Consider the following 24,579-nt stretch of genomic DNA (forward strand, 5'->3'; position numbering starts at 1 on the left):
TTGTCACATTTAACTATTTCAGATAATCGTAATATTATTAGTATTATTATTATCTTTTATTTATATAGCACCAACAATTCACACAGCGCTTAATACAATACATATATTCAAGGGGTATGACAAGACAAGAATTGACAGACTAAGACAAACCGATACATTAGGTGGAGAGAGCCCTGCTCACAAGCTTACAATCTTGAGGGAATGGGGTGACAAATATAAGGCACAGGGAATGGGTGAGAGGTAGTGTGGTGGTTGTATCCATGACAAGGAAGTTCTAGCAGCTAAGTGCCATGCGTCTCTGAAGAAGTTAGCTTTAAGATGTTTCTTGAATGTTGGGAGGGAGGGTGAATGCTGAAGATTCGGTGGAAGTAGATGCCAGAAATATGGTGCAGCCCGAGTGAAATCTTGTAGACGGGAAAAGGAAGAGGTGATAAGTGAGGAGGAGAGCATTATCCCATGGAAGGGAACGTAAGGAACGAGTAGGAGTTAGTACCAGGATTTTAAATTTAATTGTAAAGGTTATAGGGAGCCAGTGGAGGATTTCACAGAGTAGGGAAGCAGAAGAGGAGCGGCGTGCAAGGAAGATATGCCTAGCAGCAGCATTTAGGACAGGCTGTAGAGGAGAGAGTCGAGACAGTGGAATACCAACCAGAAGAGTGTTGCAGTAGTCAAGACGGGAAATAATACGTGAATGAACCAGAGTTTTTGTCGATTCTTGGGTGAGGAATTAATGGATGAGATGTTTTTTAGGTGTAAGCGGCATGATCTGGCGAGGGACTGAATGTGAGGAATGAAGGAGAGGTTGAGTCAAGGATGACCCCAAGGCTTTGGGCCTGGTTAGTAGGAGAGATAGTCGTGTTGTTAATGGTGATAGAGAATTCAGGTAGTGGAGTGGAGATGGAAGGAGAGAAGATAATGAGTTCAGTTTTAGAAATATTAATTTTCAGGCATTGTGACATCCATGAAGAAATAGCACACAAGCAGTGGGTAATACGGGACATGAGAGATGGAGAGAGATCAGGAGAAGACAGGTAGATTTTGATATCATCTGCATATAGTTTCAGTAGAGTGAAGGCTGTAGAGGGTCAAGGAGGGAATTAGAGAAGACGAAGTTAGTAAGGCGATTGTACACAATCCGTTTAAGGTAAAAGGAAGCAGAGAGATAGGGCCGTAGTTAGTCAGACAGATGGGATCTGACAAATAATTTTTTAGAATGGGTGTGATTAACGCATGCTTGAAGGCTGTTGGTACAGTTCCAGATGATAGAAAAAGATTAAATAGGTGGGTAAGTGATGAACCAAGGGGTGGACATAGAGACTTTGTGAGGTGTGATGGGATGGGGTCAAGTGGACAGGTTGTTGGGTTAGAGGAAGAAAGAAGAGTGGCTATCTCTTCTTCAGTTGTAGGGGAAAAAGCAGTTAGTATGGTATGAGTGGAGACAGTGGTGGTGGGTGGTGTAGGAGGGGGTTGCAAAGAATAGAGGTCTTGTCTAATACCGTATTTGCTCGATTATAAGATGAGGTTTTTTGAAAAATACCCCTCGTCTTATAATCAGACCTCAAATAGGTCTGACTATGAGACTAAAATCCAGATCCCCCGCAGCGCTGCCTCCTGTCTTATGCCCCCCATTTAACACCCCCCAAACTTACCGGTGTGTCTGACTTCCTGGTGTGTAGTCAGGGCAGGTGGTAGACGTCTACGCAATTCGCGTAGGCAACTTCCGCTGCAGCTGGAAGGAGGTGCAGTTAGCAGCGGGGGTTGTCTGCGTCCATCACGCAGACCTTCCCCGGCTGTCAGAGATCACAGTTCCCTGCGGGAAATTCTCTCTGACAGCCTTGTCTTTGAAGTGGGTAGCAAGATCTTGGGCAGTGAGGGAGGTTTGTGGTGTGGCTATGGAGAGACAGAAAAGGTACAAAAAAGGCATCGCGGGTTGGAAGAAAGGGAGGATATGAGAGAAGTAGAGCTGTTTGGTGAGAGAGACGGCAGAGTTGTAAAGTCTTTGCTGGATTTGGACTTCTCAAGAAAGCGTGTGGTTTTGACATGCCATAGTTGGCGTTTCAATTGTCGGGGGTAACATATAGTAACTGGAGCTATGCTGTCAAGAGATGAGGCTGACAGTTGGGTAATGGTATTATCTGGTAACGGCCTACAAATATGAGATGAGCGCTGCAACTTTGTTTTGTTAGGGGTTAGCACTGGAGAAAAAGTTAGAAGGTGGTGGTCAGACAGAGGGAAGGGAGAGATGGAGACATCTGAAAGAGAGCCTGATCTGAAGAAAACCAGATCAAGAGAGTGTCCTTCAGTGTGTGTAGGGGAATTAGTCAACTGAGAAAGACCAGAAGAGCATGTCAGGGAGAGGAGTTTGGAGCTAGAAGAGGAATGTTAAAAGCACCAATAATAAGACAGGGAATATGAGAAAAGAGGAAAAGGGGAGCCAGGCAGAAATGTGGTCAAAAACTGTGAGGTAGGACCTGGAGGGCGATATATTACTGCAATTTGAAGAGACAGTCAAGAGAAACGACGGATTGTGTCAACCTCAAAGGAACAGAATGAAAGGGAGGGAGGGCTTGTTATATGCTGGAAGGTGCAGTGAGATGAGAGAATGATGCCTACACCATGACCCTTTCTGCCATCAGGCCTAGGAGTGTGGCTGAAGTTACATAGTTACATAGGAGAAAAAAGACATGCGTCCATCAAGTTCAGCCTTTCCCCTATATGTTAATTGCTGTTGATCCAAAAGAAGGCAAAAAAAAGTTTGTGGCTCTTTCCAATTTTGCAACAAACTAGGGGGAAAAAAATCATTCTTGACCCCAGAATGGCAGTCAGATCTCTCCTTGGATCAAAAAGCTGTTTTCCCATAACTTAAAAATTATATCCCTGAATATTATGTTTTTGCACGTATTCACCCAGTTGCTGTTTAAATGTCTGTACAGACTCTGATAAAACTACACCTGCAGGCATAGAATTCCACATACTTATTGCAGTGAACACACAGTGTTTCTTAGAGACTAAGACTTGGCACTGCCTATACTATACATTTAGTGTCAGTACAAACTCCAAAATAGAAAATGAAAATGAAAAATGTTAGAATCACTTTATTACTAGGAGAATACAAATCATTAATGATCACTTCATCATAAAAAGTTTGTTCTGCAGTGCTCACTATTCTTGCAATGTAAGGGCATGCATATAGAAAGAGTTACCTCTGTATTTCAAGTCATTTAATCTCAATTTCCAATAACATTGGGACCAGATTTGGAATAATAACATATGAAATTGCAGGTACTTTCACATCTGCCAAGCTCTGTTCTCAGCCAGTGTGCTTTACATAACTGGTTGACTTCATACAATGTACAGTACCTTGCATACCTGCAGGACCAAAATCTTGCCTGGTAAGAAACACGGCATGGTCATGGTGCTCAGCGTGATCTGGGTCTGAACGTTGCTGGGAATGAGCCCAGCGACACACCTGCTCAAGGCTCCTTGATGGGTTTCCACGTTCTATCAAGCTTATAGACTAGAATGCAAACACAGCATGTTATATGGTTAGATAACTTATAGTAGAAAAGGGTTATTACTATATCAATGTTCTATGTAGATATACGTTCTCTAAATTATCTTTATATTGCCTAAAAATTGAGTTACTTTACTTAATTTAGAATATAACTTGGTATCTCATGAGACAAACAGTATTAAACAATATATTTATAATATCTGCACATATAGGAAGCAGACAGGATCCTTGCATCCTCCTTACTTCCAACTCGATAAAAAGTAAGTACAAGGGTTTTAAGGCTGATTTCTTAGAACATAAATGTGCTACCCTTCTTCTTAATTATTCTACGCATTTTAAATCAAGCAGAGATGAAATCAGTAAAGTGAGTACCATCAAGGAAACTGGAAAAAGCTAAACTTGGAAGTCCAGCTATATCCAAGGGCATGCCAAAGCTGCTGCAGAGCCCTCATGAACTGAGTAACAGAGAGTGTAAGCTACAGTACAGAGCTTAAGGCAAGGTAAGTGAGAGTGAAGGACAGGGATGGAGAGCATGCACTACATGGATAATGGGAGAGAGTGACAATGTGTCTGTAGACACGCTCAGTCCCCTGCTGTTCAAGCTGGCATCTTGGGGTTGCCTGTCTGCTTCTCTGACTCAAGGACGGAGGCGTGCACTCCTGCGATCGGGAGAACTACAGAGCAGGGCACAGGGCTGAACGTCACGGCAACCATCCGCACATGAGCGGAGATGCTGCATGAATATTTATGAGATAAGTTCAAGGGCAATCGTATAATATTTATAATTTGGGAGTGTTATAATCAAGGGGGATATTTAAACCCTCGGTTTTGTGTTACCTGTGCCAATTGTGGCTCACAAGTGTTCCTGATCTAGATTTGATACCTATATTGCTTTCTGTTGCTGACCTCCTGCTTGACATTTGACTACATTGATTGCTGCCAGCCCTTGACTTTGGCTTGTGACCCTGACTATCATTTTGTCGGACACTTTGGCTATATTTGCCTTTGTCTACACCTGCTATCTGGATACTTCTGCTACTGTATTTGGGCAGTTTACATATAAAAATATACTCATTCTTCCAGTCCAGCTTCCCTCTCCTGTGATTGATACCTGTTTACGTTTGATTCTGCCAACAGAGGGCATTAGGGTGCGATTCTGCATTGCAGATCTGTTCCTTACTGTTGTCTGTTGCTACAGGTAGTGTGTGCGGCACATGGGATTAGCATGTCTGTGTACGTATTGTGACACAATACCCCTTCACTTTGGTACCCTGTCCGGGAATTTTTACTCACACACAGTCTACCAGGCTGCAGAGACGGCTCAGACACAAGGAGGGTAAAATAAAAGGCTGGGCCTGTTTTATTTTATCACCACAGGCATAACAGAAAATAAATAAACCAAAACAAAAAGCCTCGCTCTTGTGAGCACTAACTAATACAAGGTACTCCAACCTAACTGCGGTTGGGCGGCTTATCCGTTCCAACAAACAAAATAACAAATTATATGCAATAATGGCAGCACTCAGTATTTCAGGAGCTCTCTCCCTCTCTCTCAGGGAGCCAAATAATCTCTCTTGCACTGAGATCAGGAGGCTATTTAACTGCCTCTCCCATTAATTAGTAGAAACAGGTGAGTATTAGGAGAGTAACCGTGAATCTCCGGACTGGATTCCCACCTGCTGGTCTTCGGCTGCTCATAAACTGTGGAGTGGAGCACTGGCCCGCCCTACTCTCCAAATGCTCCACCCCAGGGACCCAAAATACACAAATAACAGACATTCTATAATTCCATTATTTAACAAGACATCTCCCTCGGGCTAGTTGAAACTATTGTGGGTAACCACCCTGCAAAATATAAGGGGATATATATACTCCCTCCATTATCATCCCCTGCTTTCTGTCACAGTATGTTAGTGTATGGTGCTAGCATGAGTGTGTGTATCAGCATATTGTGTATGAGTGTTTGTGTATATGTTAGCGTATGACATTAGCATGTGCATTGCATGAGCCTACGGTTAGTGGTACGAGGGAAGTGAAAGAGGTGTGTGTATATGCTTAAGTGGGTGCTGGAGCGAGTTTGCGTGTTAGTATGCGCATGTGTTTTAATTATGAGGGGCTGTGCTGAAGACCTCTAACCTGGCTTTAGCTCCCAAAAGAGAATTGTGGGTATCATGGCCCAAAAACAGACTGAATGACTGATTTCTCTACAGAGAGGCCTTGCCTGAGAAACAGACAATATATTTTTTTATCATGCTGCATTTCTGATAAGGAATGTAACGTATAACAGCAACTGAGGTACTAAAGGTTGCCCATCCCTTCTCATCAACACCCAATTCATAAGCCAAATATTTATCCATCACCATTTTTTATTCTCATATGAAATGTAACCTAAGTTAAACTAGGTGTAATATGCATTTGACTGTATTTGGCACTACCCTTTTTTAATAAGATTTAAACAATTTAATGCTTTTTATAATAAAAAATTTATTTGGAACATACGAATAACCATGAATAACAATAGCTGATTTGTAGTATATGAAATATACACTCACTGGCGACTTTATTAGGTACACCTGTTCAATTGCTTGTTAACACAAAAAGCTAATCAGCCAATAACATGACAGCAACTCAATGCATTTAGGTATGTAGACGTGGTCAAGACAACTTGCTGAAGTTCAAATCGAGCATCAGAATGGGGAAGAAAGGGGATTTAACCCCTTCAGTCCCAGGGATTTTTGGTACCTCAAAGCCCGGAGAAATTTTGCCATTTTTGCAGTTATCACTGCAGTATGGTTAGAGGTCCTCTTGAACATGTTATTAATGCCTGTGATGTCACAATTACATCACTTAGCTCACTTTATTGTTTTTTTTTAATATTATTTATTGTATTATGATTTAATGATTTTTTTAAATCACTAACCATTTTTTTTCTTCGTTTTGTTATTCAGCATGGGAGAAGAGTGAGAAACATGGTTTCTCACTCTCCTCAGACTTGCATAGAGATCACAGTATCTGTGCCTCATCAGAGCGATCGGATATCCCTCCAGGTGACGTCAGCAGTGTTGTGACCTGGAAGGGAATGCCCGATGGCACGATCGGCATTTCAAAATGTAACAGTTTTCAGGCGTTCGTGCCGGAAGCTGTTACATGAGATCGGGCTGTCAGGGGGAGTCCAGGCAGTCAAACCACAGCCTGATCCCCCGTGTAGCAGCAGGGATGTGTCCCTGCCTCTGCAAGAAGGGCAGGACGTGCCGGTACGTCCATAGGGGACTGAAGGGGTTAAGTGATTTTGCACATGGCATGGTTGTTGGTGCCAGACGGGCTGCTCTGAGTATTTCAGAAACCGCTGATCTACTGGGATTTTCACTTACAACCATTGCTAGGGTTTACAGAGAATGGTCCAAAAAAGAGAAAATATCCAGTGAGCGGCAGCTGTGTCGACGAAAAATGCCTTGTTGATGTCAAAGAAAAATGGGTAGACTGGTTAGAGATGACAGAAAGGCAATAGTAACTCAAATAACTAAAATCGTTATGCAGAATACCATCTCTGAACGCACAATACGTTGAAACTTGAAGCAGATGGGCTACAGCAGCAGAAGACCACACCAGGTGCCACTCCTGTCAGCTAAGAACAGGAAACTGAGGCTACAATTCGCACAGGCTCACCAGAATTGGACAATGGAAGACTGGAAAAACATTGCCTGGTCTGATGAGCCTGGATTCCAGCTGCGATATTCAGATGGCAGGGTCAGACTTTGGCATAAACAACATGAAAGCATGGATCCATCCTGCCTTGTATAAACGGTTCAGGCTGGTGGTGGTGTAATGGTGGGGACATTTTCTTGGTACACTTTGGGCCCCTTAGTACCAATTGAGCATCGTTTAAACTGAGTATTGTTGCTGACTATGTCAATCCCTTTATGACCACAGTGTACCCATCTTCTGATGGCTACTTCCAGCAGAATACTGCACCATGTCACAAAGCTCACATCATCTCAAACTGGTTTCTTGAACATGACAATGAGTTCACTGTACTCCAATGGCCTCCATAATCACCAGATCTCAATCCAATAGAACACCTTTGGGATGTGGTGGAACGGGAGATTTGCATCATGAATGAGCAGCCAACAAATCTGCAGCAACTGTGTGATGCCATTATGTCCATATGTACCAAAGTCTCTGAGGAATGTTTCCAGCACCTTGAAGAAAGTATGCCACGAAGATTGAAGGCAGTTCTGAAGGCAAAAGGGCGCCCAACCAGGTACTAGCAAGGTATATCTAATAAAGTGGCCAGTGAGTGTATATTTTACATTTAGGATTAAAGCATACATGCTCCTCATTGGGAATAAAATACATATTTTCATCATTAGATGTTTAAGCCTGTCTAAATTTCATAGGGGTTCCAAATTCCAGGAGGACATATTGCATTGTTTTCTTATTGGTTTCTTTTATGCAACAACACCAAAAATACAAACGAGCGTGTCTTTTCTTTTAACACATTTTCTTGTATATATGTATATACAGGTAAAATATACTTTACCTGTCTGTATCCCACCATAATCATTCGCACCAGAACTATGTTGATATGAACACCCAGGGATTCATCGTGGTAAATTTCATCTACCTGAAACAAGACATGTACATAAACAATAATATGAAAGCCTCTGAAACAAAATTGTTAACACAGTTCTCAATAAAAACCATCCTTGACCTTATGTATTCAATGTATTACTTAGAGGTAATATGACACTCACGATAAATATCCATAATCCATAAATTAAAGTTTCTTTCACATTCAAAAACCAACCACTCCAGCAATTTAAAATTCAAGTAATTTGACATTCAATTACAAGTGAGTATGTATCGGTTGGAAGTATTTAAATAATATCTTTTAGACAATTCTAGTCTTATCATACCCCTTTAATATATGTATTGTAAGAAGCGCTGCGTAAATTGTTGGTGCTATATAAAACATAATAATAATAATAATTATAATAATAATAAAAATAATAATAATGCACCGAAATGAAAATTCTGGACCGAAAATTCAACATCCACTTGGTCGAAACCGAAAATAGGGGTGGTAGAAGTATTATTAAACACTCATCTAAAGGCACCAGACAAGCCAGAAGGCTTGTTTTTCCCTCAGAAATCTCATGGCGCTGCCGCAACCACAAGGGATTCTGGGTAGGCGCATGTAAATAAGGTTAACAATTATCACCTTTGCCTCTATATCCACTTTATACATGGATCCCTTGAAAGTAATTGCCCGCTGTACAAGACAGACTTTAGACAAAACTCGGGAAGAGGTGCAATAGCCAGATCACCATTCATGGACAGCTGTATATACATATATATATATATATATATATATATTTATTTATTTATTTAATTGTTCTGTCCAATTTTAGTGTGTTACTTACTTTTGATAAAAGTGTGGGTAACACACCAAAATTGGACAAAAGAGAATCAATAACAATAATATAAATGATTGTTAACAGCAATCACACTCCTATCATGCCCAGCCAGCCAGTGCATGCTGGAACCTGGCAGGATAGGAGTGTGATTACAGCCTCCTTATGCCATGCTACCCCTCTCACTTACACATCTATGCTATCACACACACACTCATTCATTTACTCATTCATATACTTATTCATTCACAGATACTAATCATTCGCAGATTCTCATTCATTCCCTTAATCACCCATACTCGTTCATACACCCTCCCCCACCCCTGCTGCTTCTCTTGTCCTGCCCCCAGAGTCATGTGAAGTGCACTAACATGACTCCACTGGGTTCTTGCTTCCCATGGCCTGCAGAAGAGATGCTGCTGTGCGAGCAACACGCAGGTAAGCAGCAGGGCCCCTGTGCATGATTATTTTCGGCCATTTTTTTTTTATTTCGGCCTATAATGCCCTTTTCGGCTGATATATTTAGACCACCGATATATCGGTGCATCCCTAAAATAACTATTATCACTTTTCTGTTGCCAGCTATCTAAACACAGTATGATAATCTCTTATACTAAAATATGGTACTTAACTGGTAAACATTACTTCAATGAAGTTCATCATAAAGTAATGTAGTTCAAGACAACGGAGTGTAGAGGTAATGCTTTTATTAAGTCAGTAAGATTGGAAGGCGATTAGAGAAATGCCATTGTGATAGAGATAAAATTGTTGTGTGCACAACGTACAATGAAACATTATGTAAATTTTACATTTTTTATTCTTATGTTTCTTTTTAACACCCAGTTTGTTCATTAAAATATTTTGTATCAACACCGTTTATTGACAAAGCAGATGATAAAATGACAGTGGACATATCAAGTATATCGGTACAAAGCAAGTCAAAAGTAACATGAGTACACAGTTTCACAGGAGCATATAAATGTGGGTCACATAGCGCCAGAGAATACATCGAAAACTGCGATAGGCAGAGGTAAAGAAACCGAGCCACCATTATCTGTAACAACAATACGACCCAACAGCAATGCACTGAGCATTAAAGTATCAAGATAAACATTATAGCAATACACATGTTACAATGTCGTTAATCCAAAATAAACAGTGAGTGGAAAAAAACAAACAAACAAAAGAACATTACCATGCTCCAAGGAAACAACACATCTGGAAACAAAATGTAGATTCGCGCATACCCAAGGGCCCGAAAGCAGAAGACTAGGAGAATCCCGAACGTAGCATCGATCCACCAGCCACATCGTGAGGCGGCCGCAGCTAGTGCAGAAGATAGAGGTCCAATACACGAGGAGAGGAGACGAAAGTCGACCATGGGAGCCATTTAAGCCCATTGGCATATTCACGGCCCTGAGCAGAGGCCACCAGGTCCTCCATGTGAGAGAGAAAGTTAACCCTCGCTACCCAAGCAGATAGTGTGGGGGGGGGGGGCCGCGAGTTTTCCAGAATCGGGGGATAATGGCCTTCGCCGCCTGAATCAGGTGTATGGCCAATGATTTTTTATAGGAGGTGAAGGAGGAGTGTGTGTGGTGTAAGAGGAGACCCTGGGGAGAGGCCGCGCAGTCGGGATCTATAATATCCTGAATGACTTTCACTACAGCCTGCCAAAAGGGACGGATATCAGCGCAGTCCCACCATATGTGTCTATAGGTGCCATCCTCGACCCCGCATCTCCAGCAAAGAGGGGAAACCTGGGGGATAAAACGATGCAAATCAGCCGGAACTTTGTACCAGCGGGACAGGAGCTTGTAGTTACACTCCTGAACCAGACTGGCAATGGCACCTTTGTGAGTGAGATGCAGTATTTTGTCCCAATCAGCATCAGACAAGGAGATTTGTAAGTCCCGTTCCCACAGACTTAAATAAAAGGGCTTAGAGTGCCCATAGGCCTCCTGCAACAGAGCGTATAGCCGAGATAGCAAATGAGCGGGTTCAGAACCCAACAGGCAAAGTTGCTCAAAGCCCGATAAAGGCCTAGTGAGCCGGGTGTCAGGCAATAAAGAAGAAATATAGTGCTTGAGCCCATGGTATGCTAAGGACAACTGGAAGGACGCTGCGCGAGGGTGTAAGAGGTCTGCAAGGGAGCGGAGCGTGCCCGACTGCAAGACGTGGCAAAGCCGCAAGGTCCCTGTCCGTGTGGAAGTAATTAACCGAAGCACGTCCTGAGGGATATGTATAGGCAAATCAGGGTTGTGTGTCAGTGGAAGAAGCGGGCTCGGGACGGAGGTGAGGGCAGTCCCCCTCGCTACCATACGAAAGGCCTTCAAGGTGGCCGAAATAGTGGGGTGATAAGGGAGCGTGCAACCCCCGGAGCCATGTGACAACCAAGGGGCCGCCGAGATATCGGCGACAAAAAAAGAGTTTTCCAGTCGGGTCCAGAGCTTGGGGACCGCTATCGACCATTCCACCACTCTACGTAAGTGGGACGCCAACCAATACCACTCTAGGTTCGGGAGGGCCATACCTCCGTGCATTTTGGACCGAGACAGGTGATTAAAGGACAGACGAGGAATCCTCTCCCCCATACAAAGCGCGTAAAAACCCTATGGCAGGCACGGAAAAAGCTCCTGGGTTTAAAAAAGCTAACGCATCCCCGTCCAAACGCTGGGGTAAAAATTCCCTTAAATAATCCTCAATGCGACGTAAGTGGTCAGGGGAACCGGCGGCCGGGGGTGTTAAATCGTAAAGGGCCGTGTAATAGGAGTGAAAACATTTGGCAATGTCATGGGATTCATAGTGAAGAGATCCGTCTGGGGATCTAATTTTGGGGATATAAGAGGAGGCTCTTTGGGCACGCAAAGCTCTGGCCAGCAATTTACCTGATTTGTTCCCCCATTCATAGAACAATTTTCTAGTCAAAAGAAAATGGCGTTTTGTAGTGCTATCTAGAAGGGAGGCCAGTTGTTCCCGCAGAGCATGCAATTGGGTCAGAATCTCAGGGGCCAATGTGAGTTTGTGCGAGTGTTCCAATCGGTGAATCTTACGTGTGATGTCGAGGATAGAGGCCAATTTTAACCTCTTGAGAGTGGCACCAAGTTTAATCAGGTGACCACGTATTACCGGTTTATGGGCCTCCCACACCACGGGGAAGGGAAGCTCATCTGTAACATTATCCTGGAAATAATTGCGGAGATGCGTTGTAAGATCCGCAACATGGTGGGGATTATCTATTAAATTATCATTCAATCTCCAACACCAATGTTTGGGTGTACGAACCCGGAGGCGTAGTGTGAAGTGTGTCGGGGCGTGATCACTGAGGGTTTGGAAGCCGATGTCAGAATCGTGTAGGTGTAGAAGGTGGTGGTGGGAGAGGAAAAGGCTGTCAATCCTTGTGTAACGGTCATGAATGTGCGAATAATAGGTATAGTCCCTAGCTGTCGGATGCTGTGACTGCCACGTATCAGTCAACTGGTGGAGGTGCAAGGCCCGTTTAACTTTCTTAATGTTGGAGTAGGGAATGGATGAGGTGCGTGCGGAGGAGTCCCTATGCGGATCTAAAATCTGACGGAGAGCCCTATGAGCCCTGTCAAGATGGATGAGTGTGTCAGTCGGCCTGTTGAGAATCTTATTAAAGATGGTTTGTAGCGTCGGGGCAATCTCCTCATGAGTAACCGATTCCGGTATACCACGGACCCTCAGGTTATTTCGCCGGCCTCGGTTATCGAGGTCTTCCAATTTCCTGGTGAGTTGCACTAGAGCATCTGCCTGGCCCCGTAGCTGGGAAGTCAGAGCGTCAACGGTTTTACAAATCTTTGGCTGCGCGTCTTCCAGAGAGGCCACGCGGTTGCCAATATGTCGTATGTCTGCTTGTATAGCAGAAAGGCCTGGTGTTTAATCAGACCATTTTAGACAGACATAGAGATCCAAGAGGCCCAGAATTCATGGCTATAGAAACAATAGATTTGAGAGTAGGTGATTTCTGCTCTGGTCTAATCAGAAGAGAGGCATTCTGGATCTTTAAACTACAAATCTTACAGCATAAGGGCCTTAATATAGACTTTGAACTTGAATAATTTCTTAAATAGAGTCATAAATCCTTTTTTTCATTACCTATCTCTACTTTTCACAATAAGTTATTGTTTTTTATTAGACTTTGGCGCCAGCCAAGTCTTTGTGTTCGTGTTCTGGGAAAAACCTTTGTATTCCACAAATATTTGCCCGTTCCTCTGTTAGTTTTGGACGAATATTTGTGTACATTCTTCGTGTTCGTTTTTCTCTTCATTTACTGTCGTTTTTCTAGCAGGGGTTAACACTTTAACAGCTAGCAGCAGCATTGGCGCCAGGATTTTAAAGGTCCGTAGGACCGGCTCTATTGATTGCCGGCAGGGGGCTCCTTTGGCATCAACAAATGAAGGGTAGCTGCTCTTCATTGGTTGATGCCAGACGAGACCCCTGCCGGCGACCAATAAGTTGCTACAGACCTTTAACTCCTAACGCCGCAGCCATTTGTCTCCACAGGCCTTTACTGGAAGTAAGGGGCCTAGCCCAAACCTTGAGTTCAATAATTAAGAGGTTTGTCCCAATAATTCTGTCTATATATTGGTGCACAAAGCAAGGTCTATAAAGACATGGTTGGATGAGTTTGGTGTGGAAGAACTTGACTGACCCGCACAGAGTCCTGACAGTGTCAAAAGCCTTAACATTTAGTGTTAACCCCACTGAACACTTTTGGGATGAACTGGAATGGAGATTGCGAAACAGGCTTTCTCGTCCAACATCAGTGCCTTACCTCACAAATGCTATACTGGATTATTCAACAAAGATTCCCAAAGAAAGACTCAAAAATCTTGTTGAAAACCTTCCCACAAGAGAGGAAGCTGTTATGGATTCAAAGGGGAACCAAATTCATATTACTATCTATGTATTTAGAATGTGATGTTATAAAAGTCCCTGGTGTAATGGTCAGGTGTTCCAATACTTCTGTCTTGGTTTGATGTTTTACAATCACTTCACTTAAAACTTAAGTTAGACCACCTATGCTGAATTAAAAATATATGCCATATATTATTTAAGTCTTTTTAACTTGCTTAGGGGCCATTGGCATGTTCAGTTTCCCCTGGGTGAAATTGATGAGCATTGATCCTCCCCTATGTGAAACTCACATAAAGGTGTTTCCTCATTCATAGAATTTCTTAAGGGTTAAGTGCAACATAAAAAAGTAACACTGATCCAGCAGGTGCAGAACATCAGACAAGGTGATATTAGGGGAGCAATGATAAAGTATAGAAATCCCAGTAGCTAATGCTTTAAACATTGTACTGTTGGAATGCAAACTTTCTGTACCATTATGTGCTGATTTCTATTAATATATGAAAAACCAAATGGCTTTTCAGTTTGTCTGCCTGTGTCCTGAATGAGGCACATATTTGTGTAGCCCACCACAAAACTGCAAGAGCATCTAAAATAGCTTTTGAATGATTGGCTTCCTGGTAACTAAAATTTAATGAATTAACAAAATCAAAAATAAGTGACTTTCTCACATAGGGTACTCAACTGTTGTGATTGTGAACCAGCTACATAATGTGTAACAAACATTTCTGTAGATAAGGTGGTAAAGGCGGAGAGAGGGTCACCCAGACAATTCCATTAACTGTTTTATTGTGACTGTACATCCCACCAAAATTGTTCGTTATGCACAACCCACAAAGTCTTATATTTAGACAATCTCTGTTAAGTGTCTACAATTCTATGAGAGTATTCAATCTTAAAAACCCTTTTAAAACTCAAAAGAACATTCGAATATAACACATTCATTATTATTATTATTATTATTATCCTTTATTTATATAGCGCCAACAGTTTACGCAGCGCTTAATACAATACATAAATTCAAGGGATATGACAAGACAAGAATTGACTGACTAAGACAAACCGATACATTTGGTGGAGAGAGCCCTGCTCGCAAGCTTACAATCTAGAGGGAAATGGGGTGACAAACATAAGGCATAGAGAAAGGGTGAGAGGTATTGTGGTGGTTGTATCGATGACAAGGAAGTTCTAGCAGCTAAGATGGTATGCTTCTCTGAAGAAGTGGGTTTTTAGATGTTTCTTGAATGTTGGGAGGGAGGGAGAATGCTGAAGGTTCCTTGGGAGTAGATTCCAGAGATATGGGGCAGCTCGAGTGAAATCTTGTAGACGGGAATTCATAGACATTCCCAGCAAGAACTAACTAGGAACTGAAAAGAAAGTAACTTCTGTGTCTTAATGAGAAAAACACCTGCGGGTTACAGCTTCCCACAGGGAATATCAGATACATACAATAATAAAATGTTTTTACATGTGCTCATAGAGCAACAATGCCGGTTTATTGTTTTAAATCATAAAAGAGTATCTGCTAAAAACAAAAAAAAGTTGTGCTGACCGAAAAAACATGTCAGCTCCCACAAAAAGAAAAGAAGGAGACAGAACTAGTGCAGTTAACTCTTTTTGAACCTGGCAGTTTTCACCAGGAAAAAGGTACTGTTTCCTTTAGATAAAATAGTAATTGTGTTCTTTACTATGTTGAGTAAAAAAACCTTAAGCTGTCATACTATCTTTTTTTTTCATGGTTACTTTGAAAATATCATATTACTGCCTGCTTTTGTGCACGTTGACAGTTAAGTGTTTTGGCAAAATTATGAATGAGGCCAAATGTTACATTAATAAAACAGGGCTCGACAAACCTCATGCGCCAGGTCACCATAGCGACAAGAAATCGCTTCAGTGTGTCTGTTAGTGTATGTTTTGTATAAGAATGTGGTGTTGGTGTGTATGAGCATATGGTGTTGTGTGTGTTACTGTATGGCAGGCATGTCCAAACTTTTTTCGAAGAGTGCCAGATTTGATGAAGTGAACATGTGCAAGGGCCGACCATTTTGCCTGACATTCTTTGAACCATTAAAATTAAATACAAATTAACTATTTTATGCAAAGTTTATTGAAAAAGGCATACTTTTCATTTTGTGATTGGATGACAAATCTAAACAGGTGTTAAATCACTCTGCCTTTAATATAAAAAAAACCAGATATATATTTGGGCAACTTATCTGTGGGGCCTTATTAGTCTGGAACGCGGGCTGCAATTGGCCCTCGGGACGGACTTTGGACATGCCTGCTGTATGGCATTAGCGTGAGTGTGTATGTCCGCATATAGTATGTGTGTATATTAGGTGATAGAATTAGTGCATGTAAAGTATTAAAATACCACTATTTGAAATAGTGTATAGTTTTAAAAAAATATGGTTTGATTGGTGCATTGGTAAATTGAACTGTCTGGCTTCAAAGATGTCAGTGGGACATGATTACCAAAAAAATGAAATGAAAAAGGAAATTACTGAGAATGTTATAGTCCTTTGGTTTTTGCACCAGCGGGGCATTTTCCCAGCGAGGCACACCGGGCATTTTCCCGGTGGGCCGGGTGGCCCAGGGCCGGATTGACGTAGGGGCTGATGGAGCTGCAGCTCCAGGCACCTACCTTAAAATAGGCTCAGTCAGGACCGGACTGACTGGGCCTATGCGGCCGCATTAACGCAGGGCATAAGGGGCACTTGCCCCTTAAGCCCGCAGCAACTGCGACCGTGTCCGCCTCTCTATGAGGCCGGGAAGCCCCCACCAGGGCCGGCCTTGGGGGTACGCGGCCGCACAGGGCTTAAATTAAAACATCGGGGGGGTTTTTGTTTACTTTATTTAACATCCTTCATGTTAAATAAAGTTTGTTTAACTTTATTTAACATGGAGGATGTTAAATAAAGTAAAAAAAAAAAAACCCCGATGTTTTAATTTAAGTCCTGTGTGGCCGCGCACCCCTAAGGCCGGCCCTGGTGGGGGCTGCCCGGCCTCCTAGAGTGGCGGACACGGTCGCAGTTGCTGCTTACTCCGGCAACAAGGTAAGTAGGGTAAGGGAGGGGGTGCAGTGAGAGGGGGGAGAGGGGTTAGATAGAAAGGGGTAGATAGAGGGGATAGATAGTGAGAGGGGTTACATATTGAGAAATGGGGAAGGGGTACATAGTGATAAGGGGGAACATAGTTAGAAGGGGCAGATAAGAAGGGGATGGGGAAAGGGGGTAGTGTGAATGTGTACAAGAATGAATGAATAAATGTGTGGATGAATTGTGTGAATGCGTATGAGAATTAATGAATTCATGTGTGGATAAATTGCTTGAATGATTTGTGAGACTGCATTAATGAGTATGTGTTATTGATTTGTGTGAATGAGTAAGTGTTTGTGTCTATCATGAATGTTTAAGTGATTTGGGGAAATGCAAAGATGGTACATGAAGGGTGGGCTTTAAAAATAAATAAATAAATAAAAATGGGCTGCTCAGTCTTAAATGCCCGGCCTATTTTTTGTCCCTGTCCGGGCCTGCTAAGGTGTCATTAGACAGTCTGGGTTCTCCCCTGTCAGCAGGAGCTAGCATTGCTAGCTTCTTACCAACTTATCTGATGAAACTACTACCACTGAAAGACTATTCCAGAAGGATCACACGGGACATTCCTTCGATCGAGTTCTGGTGGACTTTTTACCTAACGTTTTTATATGCACTTTGTGCATGGACAAACTATTCTATATGAAGACTAATAAAAGACACTTTTTCAACATACTTTGATGGGCTTGAAGCATCTTATCCGTTTGTGAGTGTAACCACAACATCACCTACTTAAATTAGCATTTATACTCTTTACACTATATTTTATTTTTTTTCCTTTACATGTACCTGCGCCCCAACTATTTGTTCATCTGTATATATATTATTTTCAGCCCTTCTTGTCCTGAAAAAAAAAAATATAACTTGTGTGGGTTCAGTAAACGAGAAAGAAGAAAATTACAGCTAAACACGAGCACCTATTCTCATTTACCTATCTAAAAAAGATTTTATCTCCTATTTCACTAACTGGGAAATGTTCTTTTCCGAATGCACTCTTATAACTTGTTTTGCCTCTTTCTGCCTAATCTTATATATCTGTCTAGAATTGACAGACTAAGACAAACCGATTCATTAACTGGAGAGAGCCCTGCTTGCAATCTTACAATCTTATGGGGGGGGGGACACTTTCTTGCCCCCAATCAAAGGGATTTATTACTCCCTTATAACATGGGGAATTCTACTTAGATGCTGTTGAACATAAATCAATGGGACATAATAATTTTAAGTAAAATTGGTAATTTATGTTTCTTTGACATAATATTGAGCATATAATAAATGAGCATACATAAAAGTGGTATTAACAGAAAACCCTATCTGCCCTTGAAAAAACAATATGTAATTTGTGTTTGGACAAAAAAGCCCTGGTCAATGGTAAACCTCTGTGTCACAAGGGGTTAAATAATTATTTTTGGGAAAGTTTTAGGCAATCAGAAGTACTAGCAATGGTGTTTCTAATGCTTCATTAAGTTACTAAGGTGTAATTTCAACAGGGGGTAGAACATGCCTTTTGATAAGCTTTAGATTTTTAAGATAGAAATAACAATTAAGACTAAATAGTTTATTATTTAAAGGGTTAAACCACTCATTTAACATCATGTAAATAAGAATATGAGAAAGGGGAAACTTTTTGCTTTTTTGCTTTAACGAAAAATAATCCTTCATTCAGAAGTCTTCTGGAAATCCCTTTCTATTAATCCTTAAACTGGCTTTAACAAATCAAAAGAATTACTCTCTGGACATTCAGATCCCCATATTTGAATTCACTCTGAAATGGGAAGGGTTACAGAATATTGGGTATTTCTAACAATTAAATTGTCAGCTGGGATATTGTTAGCGAAATGAAAACATTCAACCAAACAAAAAGAGTGAGTGTTTAACCCCTTCAATCCCAGGGGTTTTTGGTACCTCAAAGCCCAGAGCAATTTTGCCATTTTTGGGGTATGTCGGTTTAGCGATGATTCTCTTTTCCTGTGAATAGTGTACCCATATAAACGATATATTGTTTTTTCAAGGAGAGATAGAGCTTTCGTTTGATACCACAGTTGGATGATTAGCCGAAATTTAGTAAAAACTAGCGAAGATTAGAAAAATAAAATATTTTTTGTTTACATTTTCCCTCTGAATCCTCACAAAATTAGGTAAAGTGATGGAAAATCCCCTCCAAGTTTATTAATTCAGGTGTCCTAATTTATATAGATTTTCCAGACTTTCCCAGCACCAGGGAGCATACTATAAGGTGTACAATTTTGTATAATTTTTATGCCTATGGCTTAACGGGTTTGGCGGTTGTGAATGGGGCAGAAGGGTTATACTGGCTAGATGTTATGCTAGGGCAATGGGAAGTAAGGTTTTTTAATAATTTTTTTATTAGTTTTTTTTATATATATTTTTTAAATTTTTGTTTAATTTTAATTTTTTTACATTTTTTTTATTTTTTATATATTATTTTTACACAGAAATGGTTAGAGGTCCTCCTAGGGACCTCCTGAACATGCCAGTGATGTCACAATGACATCACAGCTCACATTATAATTTTTTTTTTTGTATTATATATATTATTATTTTAATGATTTAATTAATATTATTTTTTAAATGAATTAACTTTTTTTCTGCTTTTCTCTTTCACTCCCCTCCCCGCGATCCCCCTGCACCGATCACACTGTGATCTCTATGCAGGTCCTCACAGACCTGCATAGAGATCGCAGCGTCTCTGTGCCTCATCGGAGGGCAGGATATCCCCTGCGCGATCGCACGATCGGGCACTTTCAACTGTAATAGCTTACCGGCTTTCATGCCAGAAGCTGTTACGGGAGATCGGGCAAGAGAAAGCCAGGGGGGAGTCCAGGCTGTCAAACGACAGGGCTGGACGTACCGGGACGTCCATAGGGGTTTCTTTGTAGGCGTTTTTTGGATGTCCCGGTACGTCTATAGGGGAATGAAGGGGTTAAGTGTCAGGGTGTCTTCTAGGAAGTACACCCCTCACATTTTTGTAAATATTTTATTAAATCTTTTCATGTGACAACACTGAAGAAATGACACTCTGCACCTTGGCAAAAAAGTGAGTACACCCCTAAGTGGAAATGTCCAAATCGGGCCACCATTATTTTCCAGCACTGTCTTAACCCCCTTGGGCATGGAGTTCACCAGAGCTTCACAGGTTGTTACTGGAGTCCTCTTCCACTCCTCCATGACAACATCATAAAGCTGGTGGATGTTAGAGACCTTGTGCTCCCCCACCTTCCGTTTGAGGATGCCCCACAGATGCTCAATAGTTTAGGTCTGGAGATATTCTTGGCCAGTCCATCACCTTTACCCTCAGCTTCTTTAGCAAGGCAGTCTTTGAGGTGTGTTTGGGGTCAATATCATGTTGGAATACTGCCCTGCGGCCCAGTCACCAAAGGGAGGGGATCATGCTCTGCTTTAGTATGTTACAGTACATGTGGGCATTCATGGTTCCCTCACTGAACTGTAGCTCCCCAGTGCCGGCAAAACTCATGCAGGCCCAGACCATGACTTCCCCTCCACCATGCTTGACTGTAGGCAATTTAATGCAGTGTGCGGCATATGGTCTGAGCACTGACAGGCCAACCCCCCACCCCTTCAACCTCTGCAGCAATGCTGATAGCACTCATATGTCTATTTCCCAAAGACAACCTCTGGATATGAGGCTGAGTATGTGCACTTTACTTCTTTGGTCGACCATGACAAGGCCTGTTCTGAGTGGAACCTGTGCTGTGAAACTGCTGTATGGTCTTGCCCACCGTGCTCTGCTTCAGGGCCTTGACAATCTTTTTGTAGCCTAGGCCATCTTTATGTAGAGCAACAATATTTTTTTTCAGATCCTCAGAGAGTTCTTTCCCATGAGGTACCATGTTGAACTTCCAGTGACCAGTATGAGAGCGTGTGAGAGCGATAACACCAAATTTAACACACCTGCTCCCCATTCACAACTGAGACCTTGTAACACTAACGAGTCACATGACACCGGGAGAAAATGGCTACTTGGGCCCAATTTGGACATTTCCACTTAGGGGTGTACTTACTTTTGTTGCCAATGTTTAGACATTAATGGCTGTGTGTTGAGTTATTTTGAGGGGACACTGCTATACATGCTGTACACGCACTACTTTACATTGTAGCAGAGTGTCATATCTTCAGTGTTGTCACATGAAAAGATATAATAAAATATTTACAAAAATGTAAGGGGTGTACATTCTGTGTATATATATATATATATATATATATATATATATATATATATATAAACCCACAGACAGGTACAGCTACCTTCACAATTCAAGCTTTCATCCCAAACACACTAAACAAGGTGTCATTTACAGCCAAGCCATAAGATACCACCGTACCTGCTCTGACACTCAGGACAGAGACAAACACCTGGGCGCGCTGGCAGAGTCATTTCAGAAGAAGGGCTACAAGGAAAAAACTATATCCAAAAAAATTAAATCTGAGGTAAGGACACCACAGGAAAGGCTTCTAGAATACAAAAAAAAGGATAACACAAGCAGGATCCCTCTGGTAGTTACCTACAACCCAACTCTTGAGGAAATCCGCAAAATTATTAAAGACCTACAGCCGATATTCTCAGAAGACCCCATACTGAAAAAAATATTCCCTCAGCCCCCAATACTGGCATTCAAACAACCACCAAACCTGAGGAAAAGATTGGTGCACAGCAAACTGGCCCCAGAACAGGAGCATACACAGAATGGCACTGTACCATGCAACAAATCCCGCTGCAAACTTTGCCAACATATATGTGACAGCAACACAGCCAGTCACAACAACAAAACATACATCATCAAAGATTCTTATTCATGTACATCGGCAAACGTGGTGTACATGATACAATGCTCTGCATGTGACAAAGGGTGCTACATTGGAGAAACTGGGCTTAAGCTGCACCTTAGAATGAACCTGCACCGAAGCTCCATCAAAAACCATGAGGAAGAAAAATATTGCACCCCGGTAGGACATCATTTCACACAGAACAATCACTCCATCCAAAACCTAAAAATTAAAGTACTCAAAGGAAATTTCAGAGACTCTCAGGAAAGAAAAACATTTGAGATGAAAATGATTACACATTTTAACACCATAAAAGAGGGACTTAATGTGGATTCTGGTTTCCTTACACACTACCAGAACTTCATATGAACTTCATCTAGTCATCCAATGTCTAACTGCTGTTATCTTTGATGTTTTACTGTGGTTATTGGTTCCCTAAGTTTATTTGTTCTGTCCCTGGGTTATCTCTCTACCTCTCTGCATTTCTCACCTCCAGACCTATTATTTACGACACCCCACTCAACCCCCCCCCTTATACCATCACTTGTTTTAAGTTGTAACCTCTATCATGTTGATTAGTATTGCTTCAGACCTGATGAAGGGAGGATAACTCTCGAAAGCTTGTCTTTTTAATATTATGTTAGTCCAATAAAAAAGGTATCACCGCATACTCTGCAATACTCTATTTTTTGACATCGTATATATATATATATATATATATATATATATATATAATTTATTTTGATAAGATAAAGCCAAAAGTCTAACGCCTAGCATGAGCTTAGTCTAGAATGGAGCATGAAAGCAACACAACTGGTCTTTTCCAAACATACATCTGCCAGGTTGTTCGACACCTTCGCACAACAAGGGAACTAACTGCCTAAATGAAAGAAATGTTTTTAGTGTGCCACGTGTACAGATGCCTACGTGTGCTTGTTTGTTACAGTTATGTGAAGTAGCCTGCTAAACATCTAACGTGCAAGACAATCCAGTATCCTCATGGCTTTTTATTTATTACATGCAATGTTTATCTGAATATAAAATTGTTAACACCAGCAATGCAGTTAGCCTCGGGCATTTGCTGCAGATCACCATATTGGGTGATGGGGATACATGCTACAGCACTGCTCAGGAAGATCGGCAGCATGTCCTTCCGATGTCATGTCCCTGCACTCAGCAGAGAGAACATTTTGTGGGAGGAAGAGTGGTATGTCCTGAGGGTGCTGCCCTTGGTCAGGTATAGGACAGGGACTAGCTACACAAAGTTTTCATTAGCCAGAGTGTAGTTATTAGCCATTGCGTAGTTATTACATTTTTACACCTTAACACAAATCAGTTTAAATGCTAAAGTTACTTCTTTGGATATTTACAGTTTGCTTTTCAAGTCTCATTTAGCTAGCTGTATCAGGCCTCTCACTAATTCCAAATTGTAACTGTTACAGATTGAACCTGACTGGCTATTAAAGACTTTAATCCGCTTCAGGTGACAAGAACTGGTGGCAAAAAGTATCTGAAAAAAAGAAAAACACCAGGCAGGACCAACAAGCAAGACTAAAGCTTAGTAGATGAGAACATGTATCCTATCTCATGCTGATGAGTCGCATTAAGGATGAAACAGCTGTCCATGAGTGGTGATCTAGCTTTTACTCCTCTGTCCCGAGCTGTGTTCAAAGGCTGTCTAATACAGTGTACATTTGCTCTAAGGGGTCCATGTATAAAGTGGATTTAGAGGCGAAAAGGTAATCATTGTTAACCTAATTTGCGCACACCTACTCAGAAGCAGCACTACAATATTTCTGTGGAAACAGCAAATCTCTGGGCTTCTCTGGTGGTTGCAGATTAGTTTTTGTTTTGTTTTCCAAAATTAAATGTTTATTATGGTTTTCACAAATTTATTGTAGGAGGGGGGAGGGAAGGATACTGAAGGAAAAAAGAAAAGGGGGGGGTGGGAGAGGGATATTCATGTTGTACATAGCATAGATTTTCACCTTCGATCATTAGAATCCATAGAGTACACATTCTCTGCAGCGCAGCAGAAGTAGTAACAATATTTCGTCAGCATCATCGTACATAACAGAAATCATCTGAGGCAGACCAGATATCTATGGTATGCTCCTAGACAACCAATGAAACCAAGTGGTCGTATACACCGCCCTATGTTGTGCAGAGGTAGCAGAGATAGTAACATAGTTCATAAGGTTGAAAAAAGACCAAAGTCCATCAAGTTCAACCTATATACATATTGTGTCCCTACTGTGTATCCTCAATCCTCCTGATCCACTCTGAGCATCCAATCCCGTAGGGTGGGAGGGCATGTATTTTTACAGTACAGAGGAATGAGGCATTTAGCTGCATCAAGTAAGTGTCTAACAACAGATTTCATATAGTGTGAAATAGAATGTGAGGTGTGATGTAATAGCATAGACCAGGGGCGTCCAACATGTGGCCCGCCGGCCAAATGCGGCCCGCGGAACCTCGAGGTGCGGCCCGCGTGAGATCGGCAGCCAGGATCACAAGAGCCCTGCTGCTTACTTGTGGGAGGGGCCATTCTCTGCTCCAGTCCTGCTTCCTCTGTGGGGAGAACGAGGGAGGCCGCGCCCCCTGCTGAAGTCTGTGAGCGGCATCGAGAGCTTTAGAGCAGGTAAGGGGGTGGGGAAGGTTGTGTGAATGAGTATGTCTGATTGAGGGAATGAATATGTGAATGAATGAATTTGTGTGTGTGATAGCATGGATGTGTAAGTGCTGGAACCTAGGCATGATGGGACTGTGATTGCTGTTAGCAATCACACTCCTATCATGCCAAGTCAACCAGTACATGCTGAAACCTGGCTAGCTGCCCCCCTTGTGTATTGATGCTGCCAGCAGTATGGGGTCT

The 24,579-nt window shown here is 41.9% G+C and overlaps 1 protein-coding gene across 1 annotated transcript in view; it reads right to left on the reverse strand.

Moving 5' to 3' along the window:
* The window catches only part of LOC149279314 (A disintegrin and metalloproteinase with thrombospondin motifs 14-like), a 139,633-nt gene that overhangs the window by 69,314 nt on the left and 45,740 nt on the right, over positions 1-24,579 (reverse strand). Inside the window, exons 5-6 of the mRNA XM_089501334.1 lie at positions 8,055-8,138; positions 3,361-3,517 (exon numbers count right to left, since the gene is read on the reverse strand). Of these exons, the coding sequence (XP_089357460.1) occupies positions 3,361-3,517; positions 8,055-8,138 (241 nt within the window). The remainder of the gene's footprint in view (positions 1-3,360; positions 3,518-8,054; positions 8,139-24,579) is intronic.

The sequence above is a fragment of the Sceloporus occidentalis genome, unplaced genomic scaffold, assembly GCF_023333645.1.
Source record: "Sceloporus occidentalis isolate IW3139 unplaced genomic scaffold, rSceOcc1.0.p SCAF_172, whole genome shotgun sequence".
NCBI classification, from domain to species: Eukaryota; Metazoa; Chordata; class Lepidosauria; order Squamata; family Phrynosomatidae; genus Sceloporus; species Sceloporus occidentalis.